Source organism: Coffea eugenioides, chromosome 9 (genome assembly GCF_003713205.1).
Source record: "Coffea eugenioides isolate CCC68of chromosome 9, Ceug_1.0, whole genome shotgun sequence".
Classification (NCBI taxonomy): Eukaryota; Viridiplantae; Streptophyta; class Magnoliopsida; order Gentianales; family Rubiaceae; genus Coffea; species Coffea eugenioides.
The window spans coordinates 9510319-9529090 of record NC_040043.1 but is presented as its reverse complement, the minus strand read 5'-3'; the positions used below and the strand labels follow the sequence as shown (position 1 = coordinate 9529090).

The 18772-nt window shown below is 34.7% G+C and overlaps 1 protein-coding gene across 1 annotated transcript; it reads right to left on the bottom strand.

Annotated features, from left to right (window-relative positions):
- Positions 1 to 437: 437 nt before the first annotated feature.
- On the bottom strand, positions 438 to 11256 carry LOC113782161 (ABC transporter B family member 9-like). Its single transcript, XM_027328068.1, has 9 exons — positions 11005 to 11256; positions 8527 to 8581; positions 7532 to 7707; positions 4968 to 5260; positions 4213 to 4738; positions 3741 to 3960; positions 3462 to 3667; positions 1322 to 1931; positions 438 to 616 (listed from the first exon to the last, which is right to left on the bottom strand). Exons 1-9 carry the CDS (start codon positions 11254 to 11256, stop codon positions 438 to 440), a joined length of 2517 nt encoding a protein of 838 aa, XP_027183869.1.
- Between the last annotated feature and the right edge of the window lie 7516 nt (positions 11257 to 18772).

Below are 18772 nucleotides of genomic sequence, written 5' to 3'. Positions count from 1 at the left end.
TAGGCATCACATTAATTGAATCCCCTAAATTTAGCATGGCATTTTTAATCTTAGAATGTCCAATCTTACAAGAGATAATAAACATACCTGGACCTCCGCATTTAGGTGGTAGTTTCCTTTGTAAAATCGCTGAAACGTTCTCACCTACCACAATATGCTCACCCCCCCTCAAATTCTACTTGTCGACGCACAAGTTTTTCAAACATTTAGCATATTTTGGCACTTGCTTGATCAAGTCCAACAAAGGGATATTGATTGCCACATTTCGAAACACCTCTAGAATTTCCTCTTCCTTATCTTGCTTCTTCGGTTTCTCCAACCTGTTAGGAAAAGGCTGTGGGTTAGTCTTAATTATAATGAATGGGTCTGGGAGTACCTTTGAATCCTTGTTGCTTCTGCCCTCCTCTTCAAGCTCTTTCTCAATTCGTTCCTCATTTTTATCCTTCGGAATCACGAGTTCGGGTCCTTGAATTTCCTTCCCGCTCCTTAAGGTCATTGCACTTACATTCTTCAAGTTCAATTTCAATGGTTGAAACGGCAATTTTCCTTAAACTTGGGATTCCAGGTGGTTGATTGCTATTGTCATCTGACTCATCTGACTCTGCATCGCTTGCACCTGTCCCAATTGATTCCTCATACTTTGTAGGTCAGAATCTGTCTTTTGTTGATTAGCAATTAATTGCTTCATCATCTCTTCCATAGACAGGCTTGAGTTTGAAGGGGGTGGTGGCGAGCGAGATTGATACTATTGTTGATACCCTTGCTGTCTATTTGGTGCAAAATTCGACTGCCTATTTCCTCTATAACTGAAGTTAGAATGATCTCTCCAACTCGGATTGTACGTATTTGAGTATAGGTCGTATGACTGTCTTGGCGCGGGCGCGTGACCAGCCATGTTCACTTGCTCCGTACTTTCTTCTTGAACTAGCGGACACATCTCCGTCGAGTGACCCAAAACAGTGCATACTCCACATACTTTGGCTTGTGAGGCACTTCCCACAGCTAATTGTCGCACGAAAGACGTCAATTCGAAGAGTTACTATTGGATAGAGGATATTTCTACCTCATTCACCTTACGCGTCGGGATGTCCTCTCTTGAACCAAACTGCTGTGAATTCTCAGCCATCCCTTCCATCAACTCCTATGCTTCTCGAGGAGTCTTGTTCACCAACGCCTCTCCACTTGCAGCATCAATTATACTTCTGTCCTTGAAGAGTAGCCTCTCATAGAAATATTGGTTGAGCAGTTGCTCACTTATCTGATGCTGAGGCCATTTGATGTACAGCTTTTTAAACCTCCCAGTACTCATAGAGGGACTTGCCTGGGTGTTGTTTGATACCGCATATCTCCTTCCTTAGACTTGCAGCTCGAGATGCCGAAAAGTACTTGTCCAAAAAAATTTTCTTCAGTTGGTCCCACATGGTGATACTACCTGGTGGTAGGTAGTACAACCAGCCTTTCACGAAATCCTTCAAAGAGAAGGGGAAGACCCTCATTTTTATCTGCTTTTCTGTAATTTTCGGGGGTTTCATACTGTTGCAAACGACATCGAACTCTTGCAAGTGCTTGTAAGGCTCCTCACCTGATAAGCCATGAAAAGATGGCAAAAGATGAATTAGGCCAGATTTTAACTCGAAAGATGTGTTATCATTTAAATGCGGAAAAGTAATGCATAAGGGTTGCTGATTTAAATCTGGGGCAGCCAACTCCCTTAGTGTTCGGGCATTCGCCATGGTAACTTTCTCTTGGTCTGAATCACTCGAATAATCACCACGCAAATTTGTCGATTCAACCTCTGGATTAAGTCCCTGAGACGCAACACTGGACTGCTCCTCCCTGAGCTGTTTGGTCTCTTTCCTCGTTCTACGCATGGTCTTCTCTACTTCAGGGCCGAAAATTAATTCGCATGTGCGAGAAGAACGAGACATAAACTAAAAAAGTACCAGAAAATTAAAACAAAAATGAATTTAAAAGGATACAAATAATTAACGCCAATCCCCGGCAACGACGGCAAAAGTTGACAACTGCCGAACCTGTGCAATAATAATAAAAATACCTAACTACCACTAAAAACAGTCAATAATCAATTCCAGGTACTGGAGCAGGGACTCTATGTATGTAATAGGTTATTTGATTCACCCTATTCCCGAAAAATTTGATTAATCCGATATACCAGAATTAATTAGTTGACAGACTTTACTAACAAGTAGACAGTGGCAAGTAGGGTCGTCTCCTCAGAGACTGGGGATATTTATCTCTTTGAAATTCCAATTGACAATGGGGGGCTTTATCGGAGTGAAGATAAAAATAATTACACAATTCAACTAAAAATGAATAATTAACTAGCACGAATTTAGACAGGAATTAAATCAAGAATAAATAAATTCTAGCTAAGGATACAACTACTCAGACACCGTCCATTCATCCGATCATTGATGCAAGGGAGGTTCACTTAATTTATTAATAGGTTAGTTATAGTCGCCGACGAGCTCTAACGACTAATTTTTCCTTAGTTTATTGGTAACCAAGGTACGATCATTGATTACCCCTAATTAGAAAATAATCCTAGGTACGACCGTAGGAATTCATTTCTCAATTGCCTTAAGAACTAGAAAAATCTAACCCCAATCAATAACATGCTACGAGGGTTATTTAAATCAGATTGCACGTTCCCCTAGTGTGTAAAAACGCTAGTTGCCACTAATATTAATCGATTAAACAATTACGGATTTAATTGACTAATTTGGCAGGAAATTAATAAGTCACCTTGAATATCGGGGTCTTGACATTCAATTAACAAAATAATCCCATGGAAGTTCAAATAGAAATCGCGCAAATATTAACAAATTAAGGAATGCATAAAAACTAATTCGATCTCACAGATATTCGAGACTGCGTCGTCACGTTGTTCCTTGACTAGATGAAAAGCTTAGCCACGCCGCATAAGTAAATCTCCACGCTAATTAATTGATTCGCAAGGCATCACGTTTTTCACTAAATAATCAAGAAGTAAGAGATACTTCTCTAGTTGGGTCTTTTGTCGAACCAAAAGTCACGCATTCAAGGAAAATGGAAGAAAAACTCTCATATCTCTAAACAATGACCAACGCCTCTCTACATGGTCCCCCGGATAAGGAGCAAAACCAAATAAAAATAAAGGGTCCAGCCTACTCAAGTTCCCTCTATCACGTTTCCTATTGCTAATCAACTTTCTAGTACAGTGCAACTCTTCATTAGCAAAAGCATAGGAAATCCGTTTCTTCTCTCCATGTGGGCTAGGTTTGTGGAGCTTTTAGTAGCCTCCCACGTGTGGAGCAATTGTCTCATAAAGGTCCCCCTTTTTAGTACTTTTCAGTTCCACTTTCTGTAGATAGGTTCAAATACCAAATATAAGTATATGTTAACAATTATAACAACATTTGGTAAGGACAAAAAGGGAAATTAACAATCAAATTACTAACAATTAACACCCTATCACTTGATAAACTTTCTCTTGTAATACTCTCAGTGGATGACAACAGACCCTCAAAATTTTCCATTGTCTCAGTGATGTACTTTCTTGTTTCTCCATTCATCCGTTTGGAATTCTCAACTTGATTTTTCCCTTGTGAACTAACTAGTTTGGAATAGTGCCCATCTTGATTTCTGATTAATTCAGCATGAGTTCCTAAATAGAAGACATGAAAGAGTTAGTAATGTTATCGGATAAATATTTTGACATGTCACAATGACATAGTTACCTTGCTCCACAATTTTTCCCTGATGCATAACTGCAATACTGTCAACGTTTTCAACACTTGATAAACTGTGAGTAATGATTATTGCTGTTCGTCTTGATGCAATCTTGAAGATTTCATCATAGATTGCTTTTTCAGTTTTTGTGTCCAATGTACTCGTTATTTGATCAAGAAGGAAAACTGTAGGGTCCTTTAGAATTATCCTAGCAATAGCAATTCTCAGCTTTTGTCCACAACAGAGTTGAGTTCCAAGCTTGCCTACCACGGTGTCTAGACCTTGATAAAAATCTCACTTGATATATTTCCATGTCCAGTGATATAAAATCAAATATACAGTAACTTGTATCAGCATTAAGAGTGATCTAGTCAAATCTTTTCTGTGTTATTTTGTAATCTTTACACCAACAGAAGCTTTTTCATCTCATCATGTATTTACAAAAAATTAAGGGAGGAATAAAGAAACAAAAGTGTTCACCAGTGGTAAGTCTTTGATGAAGGTTGCAGCAGAAGAAGACTGAAGGGCTTTGTTGATTTCATCTTCTGTAGCATTTTCCTTTCCATATGCTATGTTCTCTCTTATTGTTGTGGCAAATAATACTGGTTCCTGACTGACTAAGCCTATCTTTTCTCTTAGCCACCTGAGTTGTAATCTCTTCACACTGACACCATCTATTAATACTTCACCAACATCTGGATCGTAAAACCTTTCTAATAAACTGATCGCTGTTGACTTCCCACATCCGCTTTTCCCAACTAAGGCTACATGCTTACCACTTGAGATGTGTAAAGATAGACCAGAGAATACTTCCACAGCTTGCCTTGCAGGATATCTGTAGTAGACATCTTTTAGATGAATTTCGCCCGTTATGTTTTCCAGTACAATCCCAGTCGAATAAAAAGCATTGATTTTTGGCTTTCTTTTGATTGTCTTGAACATGTTACTTGCAGCAGCTTTTCCTGATGATAATGCGTTTAAACACGACGAAGATTGTAACAATGCCCTAGTGCAAGAAGTCAGAAAAACTTGTTAGGAAGGTTATAATGTCCAATAGAAATAGTAGATACTGTTAGACTGTCAGATAAATTGCAAACCTCTCTCTTCCAGGTAGAATGTTTATTTTCACTGATTAGATAGCAGTAATTTGTGACAAAAAATCCTACCTAAAAAATTAATTGGAATTCGCATGTAAAACTAATGAAATTTTACCATAAGAATAATGCTGAACTTACATTCCACCATACACCAATGCAACTATAATGCTGATAACCTGTTCACCTGTGTAACCTTTCTCCAGGATTAATTTAGATCCATACCAAATGGTTAGTCCATAACCACCAAAAAGAATAAAAGACACTATTCCTAATCCTAGCCCTGAGACCAATCCTTGTCTGGCAGAAAACACGTTGACTTTTTCCAGTTTCTTGGCATACTTAGTGATGGCTTCATTTTCTGCTGTTAAGGATGAAGCCTTGTGCAAGAATTTGAAAATAATAATGTCAATCTTCTTCTCTAGGATAACAACCTAATTCAAGATCATTTCAAAGAACTAAAATGGAAGAATATCAAGTAACATAAGGTTTTAATTGTTCCAATAGTCTCTTCCACCACACCTCTGGCTTCAGAATAAGCAGCTTGAGTGTTAATGGACATTTTGGCAAAAATAATCACTGTAACCCCTCCAACAATGAGAAGAGAAGGAATCATTGAAACCAAGGACAGAGAAAGAAGCCATCCTCTAGCAAAGGCAATTAAAAACCTGCCAAGAAAGGTTGACAAGTATTGGATAGACTTTCCTATCTTAAAAAAAATGTGTTAGGAAATTGGCTTAATTTCTTTTAAGTAGAATTTTTGTTTTGTGTGGAAGTAACTAGTTTCCTAATTGATTTTAGTTACTTGAAGTAGTAGCCAAGGAATATTCTATTTAGTTTAGAATTGGAAGTTATTTCCTATTATTTGTAAGTTTAGGAATTAGAATTGATTTCCTATTGTTATTTGGGTTTTGGCCCAATAATATTATCTATAAATAGGTGGGTTGATATACTATACAAGAGACACACAAGGAGACATAAGGGGCATACAAAAGGGCAACATGTAGCCTTATACATAGGGTGGTGAGAGAGGGTTCTTGAGCAATGAGAGATGGTATACAAGGGTTGGGTTTGGGTTCAAGATGTATTTTTGTATAGGATTTTCCTCTCATAATAAAGAACGAGTTTCTATCCATGGACGTAAGCTCAATGGTGGAGTCGAACCACGTTAAATATTATATGTCATTTATCTTTCATGTTTGTGGCTTGTTTCTCATTAAATTGTTATGCACTTGACATCTCAATAGTTGTTTATTCCGTGTCTGGATCCTAACAAGTGGTATCAGAGCTTCAAGTTGTGAGATTGGACAATAGAGTAAAGTTCGTAGTTGAATCCTAGTTAACTATTGAGATCAAGTGGATTAGTAGCTATTATTAATTGAACAATTTAATGAGTGGTATCCTTGTTTCAATGATTTGATAAAAATCATTGATGATGAAGGATGGAAAGTCAAAAAGCATGGAGATGCTTGACAGTGAATCTAGGTAGGTGATTCAAGGATCAAGAAAAATGTAGAGTCCAATGTTGATTTTGGACGTGAATTGTTGGAGACTTTCTCACACCTCCAACGATTGATACTTCATCCCGGTGATTTTTAGATTGCGGTTATGTTTTTTGGGTGGTGTGGCACGTGTTCCAAAGAAACAAGGAGATCTAATTTCCATGTGCTAGAAGACTCTGACAGTTACGAGTTTTTCGTTTTAGATAGAATCTTGGAAACCACACGTGGCGAGATAGTCCTAAGGATGGGAAAAAATATGATAATTTTACCAGTTGGTTACCTCAATGGTTAGGGTTAGAGGTCACAAAAGGGGATCCCATATTGCAAGTGGTGGTGGAAAAAAATCCTACAAAGAGATATGGTGAATTGAAGCACCTTCTCACGAGTCAACTGGAAGTTGGATTCGGGGTAACTACACATGTTCATTTTCCGGTTGAATCAATTTGGTGTCAGGACTGTATTGATTAGGGTGTGTAGTTCGGTACCATATTATTTGGTAGTTGAAGGCAAATGGTTACTAAAAGAAATTTTCGCCAAGGTGGAAATTTGTTAGGAAATTGGTTTAATTTCTTTTAGGTAGAATTCTTGTTTTATGTGGAAGTAACTAGTTTTCTAATTGGTTTTAGTTACTTGAAGTAGTAGCCAAGGAATATTCTATTTAGTTTAGGATTAGAAGTTATTTCCTATTTTATGTAAGTTTAGGAATTAGAATTGATTTCCTATTGTTATTTGAGTTTTAGCCAAATAATGTTATCTATAAATAGGTGGGTTGACATACTATACAAGAGACACAAGGGGCATACAAAAGGGCAACATGTAGCCTTATACATGGGGTGGTGAGAGAAAATTCATGAGAGATGAGAGATGGTATACAAGGGTTGGGTTTGGGTTCAAGTTGTATTCTTGTATAGGGTTTTCCTCTCATAATAAAGAACGAGTTTCTCTCCGTAGATGTAGGCTCAATGGTGGAGCCAAACCACGTTAAATATTATATATGTATCGCTTATCTTTCATACTTATGGCTTGTTTGTCTAAATTGTTATATACTTGATATCTCAATAGTTGTGTGTTCCACGCTTAGATCCTAACAAAATGAATTGTCAAGCAAGTCTACGAATACGTGAAGGGAATAAGAGGATAAATTCAATATTTATATAACTTGAAACTGATTAGAACTTCTTGAGGGATAGAATGAATTATTACCTCTGCACTCATTGCATCTTGAATGGTTATAGCATCACTTGAAGCCATCCCAAGGGCTTGTCCCACTGTCATTTCGGTGTCAAAATATCCAATTTCTTGTCTTAACAATGTTTCAAAGTACAAGCCTTGTAATCTAGAAGCCTGTCTTTCTCCTGTGATGGTCCAGCATGAGACCTCTGCAACAAAATCAGCAAAGAATGCATATTGTTCATCTAGAGGTTAACAATATGTTCCTGCATTAATCGAAGTGATCAATGCTATGACCTGCCTTAATAGTGAAAAAAAGATGAAAATGGAAAAGTACTGGTGTGTTATTTTAGAGCGTGGTAAATTTAAAGTTCATTAACTGTATATTAGACAACAAAGAAGATGGCAAAATAAATTGTAGCCAAACAACACAAGTTACAAAAATCAGAAGTTGAAGTAAAACAAACATTAGAAACTGGATTTCGGCATAAAAATGGTTAATTGGTATTCTTTGCAAGATTTTCCCTGATTCCCTGCAAGTTAATACAGATTATTTGGCTCCTCTCTAAGTGAAGTAAACCATATTTAAGCACATTACCAAATCAAATTAATCTGATTTTCATGATTTTATCTGTATGTAATACTTGTACACGAAATGGGACTAAAATTTATGTTATGAATTAAAATTTGAAATCAAATTCCAGTCACGATGCATGTTTTTAATGAATATTTGTTCCAATAGTACCGGATAGTACTATTTGTCTTCAATTGTTAATAAATTTTATGTCCTTTTTTTGAAAAACAATAGATTAAACACGTATTTAGTTCGATTACTACGTATACCAAACCCTCTTCAGTGAACCTGTTAAAAAGGGTAGGCTTTGATTAACAACTGTCTAACCGATACAATTGATTAGGATTAGCGAGATCAAACCATCCAAATCCCTAGCTTCTAGTTCTATGTATTGCATTCCCATCATGCAAACTTATTAGTTAATAACAGAACTGAAAATTATAGTGACACCTACGGATTTGTGCAGCAATCCCTGCTCCAGCAGCCAAGTATAGTAGCTTGATAGATACCTGCAAATGCCGAAGATGTAAACTTCATTAAATGCATGTATCGTGACTGGAACCTTGGATAAACACTTGTATCTTAACCTATTCGGTTTACTTGGTGAATGTTAGAAATATAATAATTGAAGCTTTAGTATTTGTTTGTTTTGTTTAGATAGTGTTCCATTTGTCTTAATATGTATGGTTGGTTACATAGGTTTCGCTGTTATTAGTTTGGCTGTGAGTTTGATGTGATGTAGTCCTAATCATGAGCACAGCTACGTGCATCCAAGGGGATGCAAATGCCCGCACGTTACTTTGACAAAATTAGTTTTAAGGTTTAGAAAATTCAAAGATTCCAAAAGTTACTTATTATTTGCCTTCGCTAAAATTTAACACATTTTTTTTTATCTATATTGACCCTCAAACAATTAAAAATTTATGATTGTTATCATTTACAAGAATTTCGGATATACTTAAAGTTCATTATGGAAATTATTTCAAGAATAAATTTTTTAAAGTTTTAAATTCAAATAGAGAGAATGATTTTCATTTTTAAATTTAACAACGATATGAACTTCAAAACCCAGTAAACTTAGAAAAGAGAATATATGTTTAACAAAAATATTCATTCATTTTATTTATATTATTACTTCATTTTATATGTTATCGAAGATTGAGTCCCCTTACTCTAGGATGTGGTTCTAGTAGTACTACTCTGTTTGTTCATATATATGAACCCATAGGAATAAAAAGATTCAACAAAACAACAAAGAGGCAAAGGGAATAACTTCATTGTGACTCAATAAGGCTTTGATATATATATAAAAGCCTATATGTAAAAGCCTTGTTGAGTAAATAATGAAGTATTCCCTTTTGCCTCTTTGTGGGTTTGCTGAATTTTTTAAACTTGGTTTTCATAAGAGGGGAAAGAGAAGTGAAAAAGGAAATTCAGTAGCAGAGTCCATCAATTAACAGCCACGTACTGTGCACAGAACATAGACTTGAACCTAACTAAAAACTAAAGATTACTTGTGTACACAATTTTCGTGTATAATTTGGGGTTAACTTGCGAGTTTTTGGGTCGTGATAGAGACATAATAATTCAACTTGTGACTGGACTAATGTCCTTGACCAAATCTAGAGGCTGCGAAGGTGCTATACTATCTTTCTCGACGCATTTCTTTAGACAAAGACTTTGTTTCTTTTCCTATTCGGATGTTTTTTTGTTAGCAAATATCATTATTTTAAGTTATGAATCTTTCAAATCATTCCAGCAGCAGATCCGGACTATTTTTTCCCTAATGAAATTCAACTTTCATGTAGCAATAAGAGAACAAAAATAAATAGAAAACTTTGAAGAAGGCAATGAATTAATCTCCCCTTAAGATGTACTTGTGGATAATCTTACACATGGTTTCCGGAAGGGCGAGGATGGGATCAAGGGCATTATAAGTTATAGTCTGTGTAGTTCAAATTGGTTCGGGCAATTCTCAGAGTTTTGGTTTAACGGTGAACTTAGTTGTATGAGTTAACAAATTCAATTTTATATCTAAGTTGTATGAATTTATACCAAAAATTATAAGAATTACAGCAGCCACATTGAACTAGATAGAATCCAACTTGTGAGGCCCTGATCCAAAATAGTGTTAGATTGGAGAGATAATGAACGAATATTTTCACTTCCATGATTGATACAAAAACTTCGAGTAATACAGATAGAGATGTGGTCCTTAATAAAAACAAAAACAGAACGGTACTTTGGCATATCTAAAATACGTGAAGGATTAAACTTACATATAGTACTTATTCCATTGTCAAAATTTTGCAGTAGGTTTGGATATGTGATAGACGACCTCCATTTAAAGATAGAATTCTCTTTTTTCCATATGTGTTGCGTATTCAAACATGTTAGTGTAAACTAATCATCAATGCTAAAAGTATTAATTCATGAATTATATATGACCACTTTGCTTATTATGTTTTCTAAAAATAGTAAAAATGTAGTTCAAAACATTGGTCATCATGTTTTGACTATATATAAAGTTTTGAAATGGTTAAGTATAGTACTCAAAAGCAGCTCAAGAACTACAAGTTAGGATACTCTTTTGAATAAATCTTTTATATACTGATGCATGTCATATATATAAAATTTGATATTTAAATTCAAATTCAGATGATGCAGCATTTATTTAATCTCGTCAATGTATATACATTGACGGTGTATGAAAGATTAATCCTACTCTTTTGTCATTTTAAATAGATTGAATGAACAAATTAAGGAATAAGCAAGAAATTAAAGCACAAGATAACATGTAACTTGTTAAAAAAAAGTTTTTTTAACCCATATTTCGTAACAGTCATTTAATCAAACAGTCAGTTACATGCAAATAAATTATGGGAAAAACAAATTTGTCAAAGAAAAAACTAATTGAAAGCATGTAAATTACCCGCAATATGTCTTGAGGCATATGCTGGTAATCCGCAGTGCTAAAAGTGTCGACAACACCACCGAATAGGAGTGCCATAACAGGCTGTGCTAGTCCATTTGCAATGGCGCAGATTGACCCAAAAACCATCAAGAATATGTCAACTCCAACAGCAAACTTGAAAAGGGTGAAGAGGGAAAAACCCTTTTCATTTGCTTTGCTAGATTTTTGTGTTTGTTTTGGTGTAGGAGAAGCTGTTGTGTTTTCCTGCATGGTTTGCTATTGAAAGAGAGGTGCTTGTTATCAACGAGAATATGGTGTAAGATTCCTGCCCTTATCTGTTCTTATATAGTTGCAAAATTTAACATTGGCAGGAAAAGTCATAAAGAAATTGCCAAATTTAAGTCCTAAGGAAATTGCCAAATTTAACACTAATTGGTAGGAAAAGTCATAACGAGAGAAGAAAGGTAGGGTAGAGACACTAGCCAGAAAAAAAAAAAAAAAAGGATAGCCTTTGTTGGCTCAAGGAAACATTTATATATTCTTGGCCACAAAATTCTGAGAGAAGAGAGCCAAATGGTGTTTTGAAATTTGGGATCATTATACATAGGGGTCCATCCATCAAGGTACTAAAGAAAAATTAGGAACCATTTCCGAACCACTTTTATCATTTATAGTAGTGAGTGACTAAAAGATAACGTTATGGGGTAAACTGATAGTAGTGATATAGTTGAAGGGGGTAAAGTGATAATAACCCTTATCATTACAATGTTTATTTCATCTGTTGAGAGGAAAACTTGTGCACATGCTCGTTTACTTCGAATATTATTGTATGTCCCAAATCACTTAAGAGAATTTAAAAGATTTTTTTGCATTTAAGAAGTAACTAGTTTTGTACCCATTCGTTGAATGGGAATTGTCTAAAAATAATAAATTATTTAGTGTAGTTCATAAAAATATTTGCATAAAATACAAACTTATTGTATAATCTATTATAGCCTTTCTTAAATACATTGCTATTCAAAAATAGTCTTATAATGTAAATTTAAACATCTAATTCAATGATTAATAAATTTAAAAATGCAAAAAAAAAAATTCGACAATATGATGACATTCAAAAACTTGAAAATAGGGAAGATCAAATCTTGGCTAATCTTTTGTAAACAAAAGAATGGCCAACCCGTTACCAAAACATCAATTTTGGTACTTAATAAGGTTAATGTGAAAAGAAAAGAAGCCGAATGAAATATTAATAAAATATAAGAATTCAAAATCAATCAAGTCATAGGAACACAGTAACCTTCTAAATCTGTTCATGGCTAATAGAAACCAAAACGAAAACATAAGATGTATTTTGCTATTAAGTCAAAAAACATAAAAAATCTTAATAGTCTGATGTATATTGCATGACGTGAACTGCTGTATGACAATGAACTTGATGTCTTGCCATTTATGTAATCAGTGACACCTTCTTGTTCTTTAGAAACTTTCTACAAAGTCTAAAAGAAAACATTGAAAACTGCACAAAATTTTTTTAACCCCAGAAACCTAGAAAATAAAAAAAATTAATATGTTGTTGAAGATAATTAATAAATTGTCAAAGGCAATTAAAAAATCGTTTGAAAACACATAGTTCAAAAGGCCACTTTTAAATCACTAACCAAAAAAGCAATATGTGTTCTACTTGAATTGAAGAGTGAATCCATAAATTGAAATAACAAATTAATTACAAAAACCTTACCAGAAATAAAAACCAAACTGTAACTTTTGAAGACTTAGAAAATTCAAATTCAATGACCTAGCTATGAAGAAGGTGTAGGAAATTACAGACCACATACAGCGAGTATAAATAAAGTCCAAATGCGGTCCTTGCATTGAAGGGAATAAAAACGAAGTTCCAAATCTGGTCCTTGCATTGAAGTAAAAAAAAAAAAAAAAAAACTTTCCAAAAACATTGTGGAAAAGTGTAAACATCTGCACTGCTTGATAAAGTGATGAGTAATAGATCGATAACCATATATATGAGTAAAAATGTAGAGCATCTTCGATAGCGATAATCTGATAAAGATAATCTAATATTTGAATTGATATTTCGAACTTTTGAATTGAAGATGAGAGAGAGTTAAAAACATAATTCAAAATTATTTATACTAATCCCCGTGAAATTTAGGCTTGACGATTAAGGTTAAGGAAAAAAAAAGTGAGAGAATGGAAGAGATAATTATGGAAGGATTATCTAGAATTGTAAAGCCAAGAAAAAAAAGAGGGATAGAATAGCATAGGTTATTAGGGGATTAATTCATAGAGCGCGTTGCACCTACTTGTTATGTCAATAAGTCACGTAGGAAAGAGATAAACTAAAAGGATAAGGATGAGAATACGACTTTATTATATATATATATATGATTATGGAACCTTCAACTTATCCATATTTACTCATAGGGCTGACTTTAACAAAATTCTTGTGCAGGAAGGACTTCCAAACATTCAGCTAGTTTTAGTAAGTTTTCAAAAATATATTCAATCTGATTTATTGGATAAAGTAAGGTGCAATTTCCATAGCTTTAATGAAAAAAAAAATAAAAAACTTAAACTTTCCTTTTAAGACGTGATAGCACCATCTTAATAGCTGAAGAGAACAACTTCCATGCCTAGAAACCTTTGTTTGTTTGTTACGCGAAAACAAAGCCTAAAACTCATGTGCATGATGCAATTAATATCCTAGGGGCTAATTGATACAATTAGATAACATGTAAGTAACTTGAAAATGTCCTATTCTTTAAAATAAGCATCTTCCAATTACTCTTTTTTTTCATATCATGGTTGGCTGGATTTCTCTTCCTTGTGCCCTTTATCATTTTATGAATTTTGATTATCATAATAAAGTAATTAGAGGTCAATGATTTCAAACTCTTTACAATTCAAAAGGATTTAATTTTAGGAGGGCTAAATCCACGCCCATTCATATGAAATTCACACTCCGTGTATTTATTAGACATTGATACCCTTAGCTTTTAAACATTAAATCAAGAATTTTTACAATAATATATTTTCTAAAGAAAAATAATTCACACCTCAATCTTTATGTAGGTTTTATATACAAATTTCCTTTTCTTGTTTATTTTGTTAAACCTTTTTTAACACTTACACTTAACCAAAAGGAGAACATTAGTATGAAGTCAATATGAATGCATATTCCACCTTGAAAAATGCTTCGACTTTGGTTTTATGAAATTGAAATATGTAGATATTGCTACTTACATCATTATTAGTAACTGAAAATTTTCAATTGCTAAATTAAAATTATAAATTAATATTGTTATGCACTTGTAAAATATTAGAAGGTATTCTCTATAACAATGCAAACATTACTTTTTCCTTTTTTTGCTATGTAAATATATATTTCTTAAAACTATAAAAAGCATCAAATATACTTAAAAGGTAAAGCTATTTTTGTCCAATAGATGCATAGGATGTGGATTTAATATAGAGGTGTGGATTTATCCCCTTCGGTTTTTTGTATGGGTTCTTCTATTATGCTTTCTAAGAAAATGTGCACCCAATGTTATTTTGTGCAAAAATGGATTTAAACCCCACCTCCCGCTCCCCCCCCCCCCCAAAACCAAATTTTGTGTTCATCCTATGCTATTATGGGATAGAATACATTATATATATTTTTAATATGCCAAGGATTTAAAATACCTACACAATGGAAAAGAAAAGCAAAATATTTGACTGTCTTGTTTAAAAAAATTAACTTTTGCTCCCTTAGAAAATTGAAAGCTTTGAAACATGTTTTTATAAGTTTTAAACTATTGCTTGCGCAAAAATTTGAGAACATTTTAAATTATTTACTAAAGATTAGATATGTTAAAGTTTTTTTTTCTTGAAAGGTAGATATGTTAAAGTTTGCTATCTTAGGGTCCGTTTGTTTCGGGTGAAAATCTTTTTCAAGAAAATATTTTCCTAATTTCTCATGTTTGGTTGCACAAAAGTTACTGAAATATTTTACTATGTAAAAGATTTTTACTCATCCTATGAAAAACAATTTTCCTTCCAAACTTACTAAAGTTCTTTTCCTAAACACACGTGTCCTGCCTGCTAAAGGAATCTGTCAAACTTTCAAAACTGGTAATATGTTCAAAATAAATAAATAAATAAAGGCCTCACCGTGCTCACTTCATCTCTTTGACATCGATGAGTTCACCTTTGATGCTGACAAATTGCTGGCGATGCCAACACTGCAAATTTGTTAATAATTTGGATTATTGTCAATTCTCACTGTCTTTCTTCAGTCATTTTAATTTTCTTTGCAGTATTTTCTTAATCAAAATTATGTATCTTTAGCTCAAATTGGCCTTGATTTTAGTGCCTTTGAGGTTGTGGTTTGATCGTTGGTATATGATCGTTAATCCAGATTTCATATACGAGTCAATAAAAGCACTAATCATATGAAAAAGAACAGAGCCTATTTCTTCAACTTGAGAAGATATTCATGTCTGCTCTTCCACTTTCATTGATTGACCTTAATCACGAGCCATTTCATGGTCTTGATATGTCTAACTTGGTAATGTCTTTTATAGCACCAATAGTTACGAGTCAACAAATTGTCCTTATGACTGACCTGGATTCTTCTATTTTGATCGAGTGGATCTGCTATGTTTAGTGGTAGGAACTAGGCAGATCGGTTTCCGGTGATGGAAGAGAAAAGCGGATGGCAAAAGGAGTTAAATTTTGATGATAAAAATGTAGTTAAAAATTTTAACCAAACATCAGAAAATATTGAAAAAGGTGAATATTTTCTCGGAAAAGAATTTCCACGTAAAATATTTTCTCAAGGAAAATACTTTACTTCCTACCAAACATCTGGTCACTGGTCATCAATGATGCTCATTGGTTAGGAATCACACCTTAATATGACGGCAGGGCAGTTGCGCAATAGTCATAACAGCATACGGCTAAACCACTAACAATCTACTATAAGTCTATAACTGATGAAAGAGATGGTTACCAGTGTCACAATCTAATTCTAATTTGTTATTTGCCCTTTTTAGTCTCTGGCCTCCGAAGATTAGTTATGGTTTAGACTTAAATGGTTATCATAAATGGCAAAGACCAGACATTAATAGCCAGTTACTAAATTTGAAAAGGACATTTGCACCTTAGTGCCCTAAAGTAACCACACAAATTTCTTATGTTTAACATTTTACATATAGTATATGGACTTTTAGAATCTTTCTGATTGTCAAGTTCAGATTACGAACCCTTAGTTAGGGGAGCAGAAGTGTGGGAATGAATGGGAGGATAAAAAAAAAAGCGTCTCATAAATTTCTATATTAAATTGCGTACAATTTTTTTTTTGTTTATATTGCACGCATTCACATCTAATATCTCACAATTTTCATTTTTCTATTTATAGCGCATACATTCACATTTAGACACTTTCTGGATTTAATTTCGTCTTTTTAAGAAATTAACACTTTGGACTCCACTTATCTAGTCTTTGAAGCCCTTGTTAGAGAAGCCAAATTTAAAGTAAGTGAACATGAAAAAAATATGAATACTTACTTAAAAAATTTTAGATAGTCAGTAAACATTGGATTTTTGGCATAGTTAAGATGAATGAAAGTTAATCGAGCCACTTAATGTGAATACAAGTAATCATTGATAATAAATTGTTTATAAATTATTCTACAACTGATATGTGTGGGGAACGAAAACTAAAGATTAAACTAAAATGATTGTTCCTTCCTGTTTACCAGTTACTTGTTTCGGAATTAAGCCAATTTCCTAATTAAATTCTTTGCCTTCTCTCTAGACCTCCGGTGTTCAGAAACCTCGCAACTTCTTCATTCTTCACCTGAATTAGTTTGTGAAGTAAGGATTCATGGCTGCCCTTCAGCCGTCGGCTGAGGGGCAAGGGATGTCTCCTACAGGAAAAAAATCTTTTCTCAACTCTTTACACAACCGGCGGTATCTACAATCCAGATCACGCAGGCATCAGTTTACAAGGGAGAAGCTGCTGTTGTTTTTTCAAAAGCAGACGCGGACAGACTTGCGGCACCATTTCGATGGGCTTTGGTTGGAAAATTTTCTCACGGGCGACCTTCATTGGAGTCTATTCGAAAGTTTTTTGCTTCATTAAACCTGAAAGACCAAGTTTCCATTGGATTGATGGATTACAGGCATGTTCTTATTAAATGCAATGCTGAAGCAGACTTTAACAGAATTTGGACGAGAGGAGTTTGGCAATTGAGCAAATATCCAATGCGTGTATTCAGATGGACCAGGGATTTCCATGTGCATAGGGAGTCTTCTTTGGTACCGGTTTGGGTAACTCTTCCGGCTCTCCCTATTCATTATTTTGATAAACATTCTTTGTTCTCCATATTGTCACCAGTAGGAAGACCCATGTTCTTGGATTCGGCAACGGCTGCTGGAACACGTCCTAGTGTGGCCAGAGTGTGTGTTGAGATCGATATAGCTAAAATCATCGTGTCTAGGGTCTGGGTTGCTGTAGAAGGGGAATCTAGTTTTTGGCAACGAATTGTTCCAGAGAATATGCCAACTTATTGTTCATTTTGCTTACGATTGGGTCATTCTCAAGTGGAGTGCAAAAAAAATTTGCTTGAGGATGGAATGCGGCAACATCATCAGCAGCAAGGATTAAAGTTACAAGGGAATAACGTTCAGTTGTCCCACCTTGAAAATGTCCATAAAAAAGCTGTTGTGAATGAATCTCAGGATGTGCGAACTACAGATATGATTCATGAAGGAGGAACACAACAGATTGCAGTAGAGGAAGTTGCTGGTTCTCATATGATGGCCGAAGAAGGAGATAAAATGGTTCAAAATGATGACCAGCTCAATCCACTGTTAGCTGAAGGAGATGAAGGAAGGAAGGGAAAAAATCCAATGAAGGAGGACTCTGGTCCTATTATGATTGAAGAGGAACATGACGCATCAATTCCTAAACATTCATTCATAAGCAAACCAAGTTCAATTTTTGCTGAAGGACAAGTTGCAGCTATGGGAGATGAAACCGACAACATTGCTATCCAAGCATTTTCGCACATGGAGGGTTCATCGCATGCACATCATGGGGAACAAACAATAATGGGTGACCAGCTGGATAAGCAACAAGCAAATGAGAAACAAGGGACCCATCTTCCAGCAGACAACTCATTCATATTGGAAAATCATCATATGGCCGAAAGTAATGCATTGGACAATATTTATGTTGACTTACGTGGGGCTGAGGAAGATTTTGTTTCCACAGACAATGCAGTTGCGGGCAATTTGTCTCCAAGATTGGTTGTCCCACCTCAGCAGCTGCTGGAATCATCAAGCGACGCTTTAAATATTGATCAATCACAAAGGGATGACCGTGAGTTCCGACAAATGCGAGGAAAGGGTGTTCGTGCTCGATTCACATCCGACAGACAATTAAGGTCAGAGACATCATCCAAAAACTCATTCCATGCTCTTTCTCATGATTAATGGAATATTTTGGAATATTAGAGGGATTGCAAAGGTTCCTAATTTAAGAAGATTAATTAAACTAGTACGGCTTCATCAAGTTCATTTTGTTGTGATATGTGAACCAAAAGTAGATGTGTCAAAAATTGAGTCCATTCGTCTTCGATTATCATTTGATTATGTCTTTGTTAATTGCTCGAGTGATATTTGGGTTTTCTATAGTAGTCCTTTCGTTTGTTCCACTGTTGGTAGTTCAGACCAGCATATATCTCTACATGTTCAAAACCCGTTGCTTCCTAGTCCAATCATC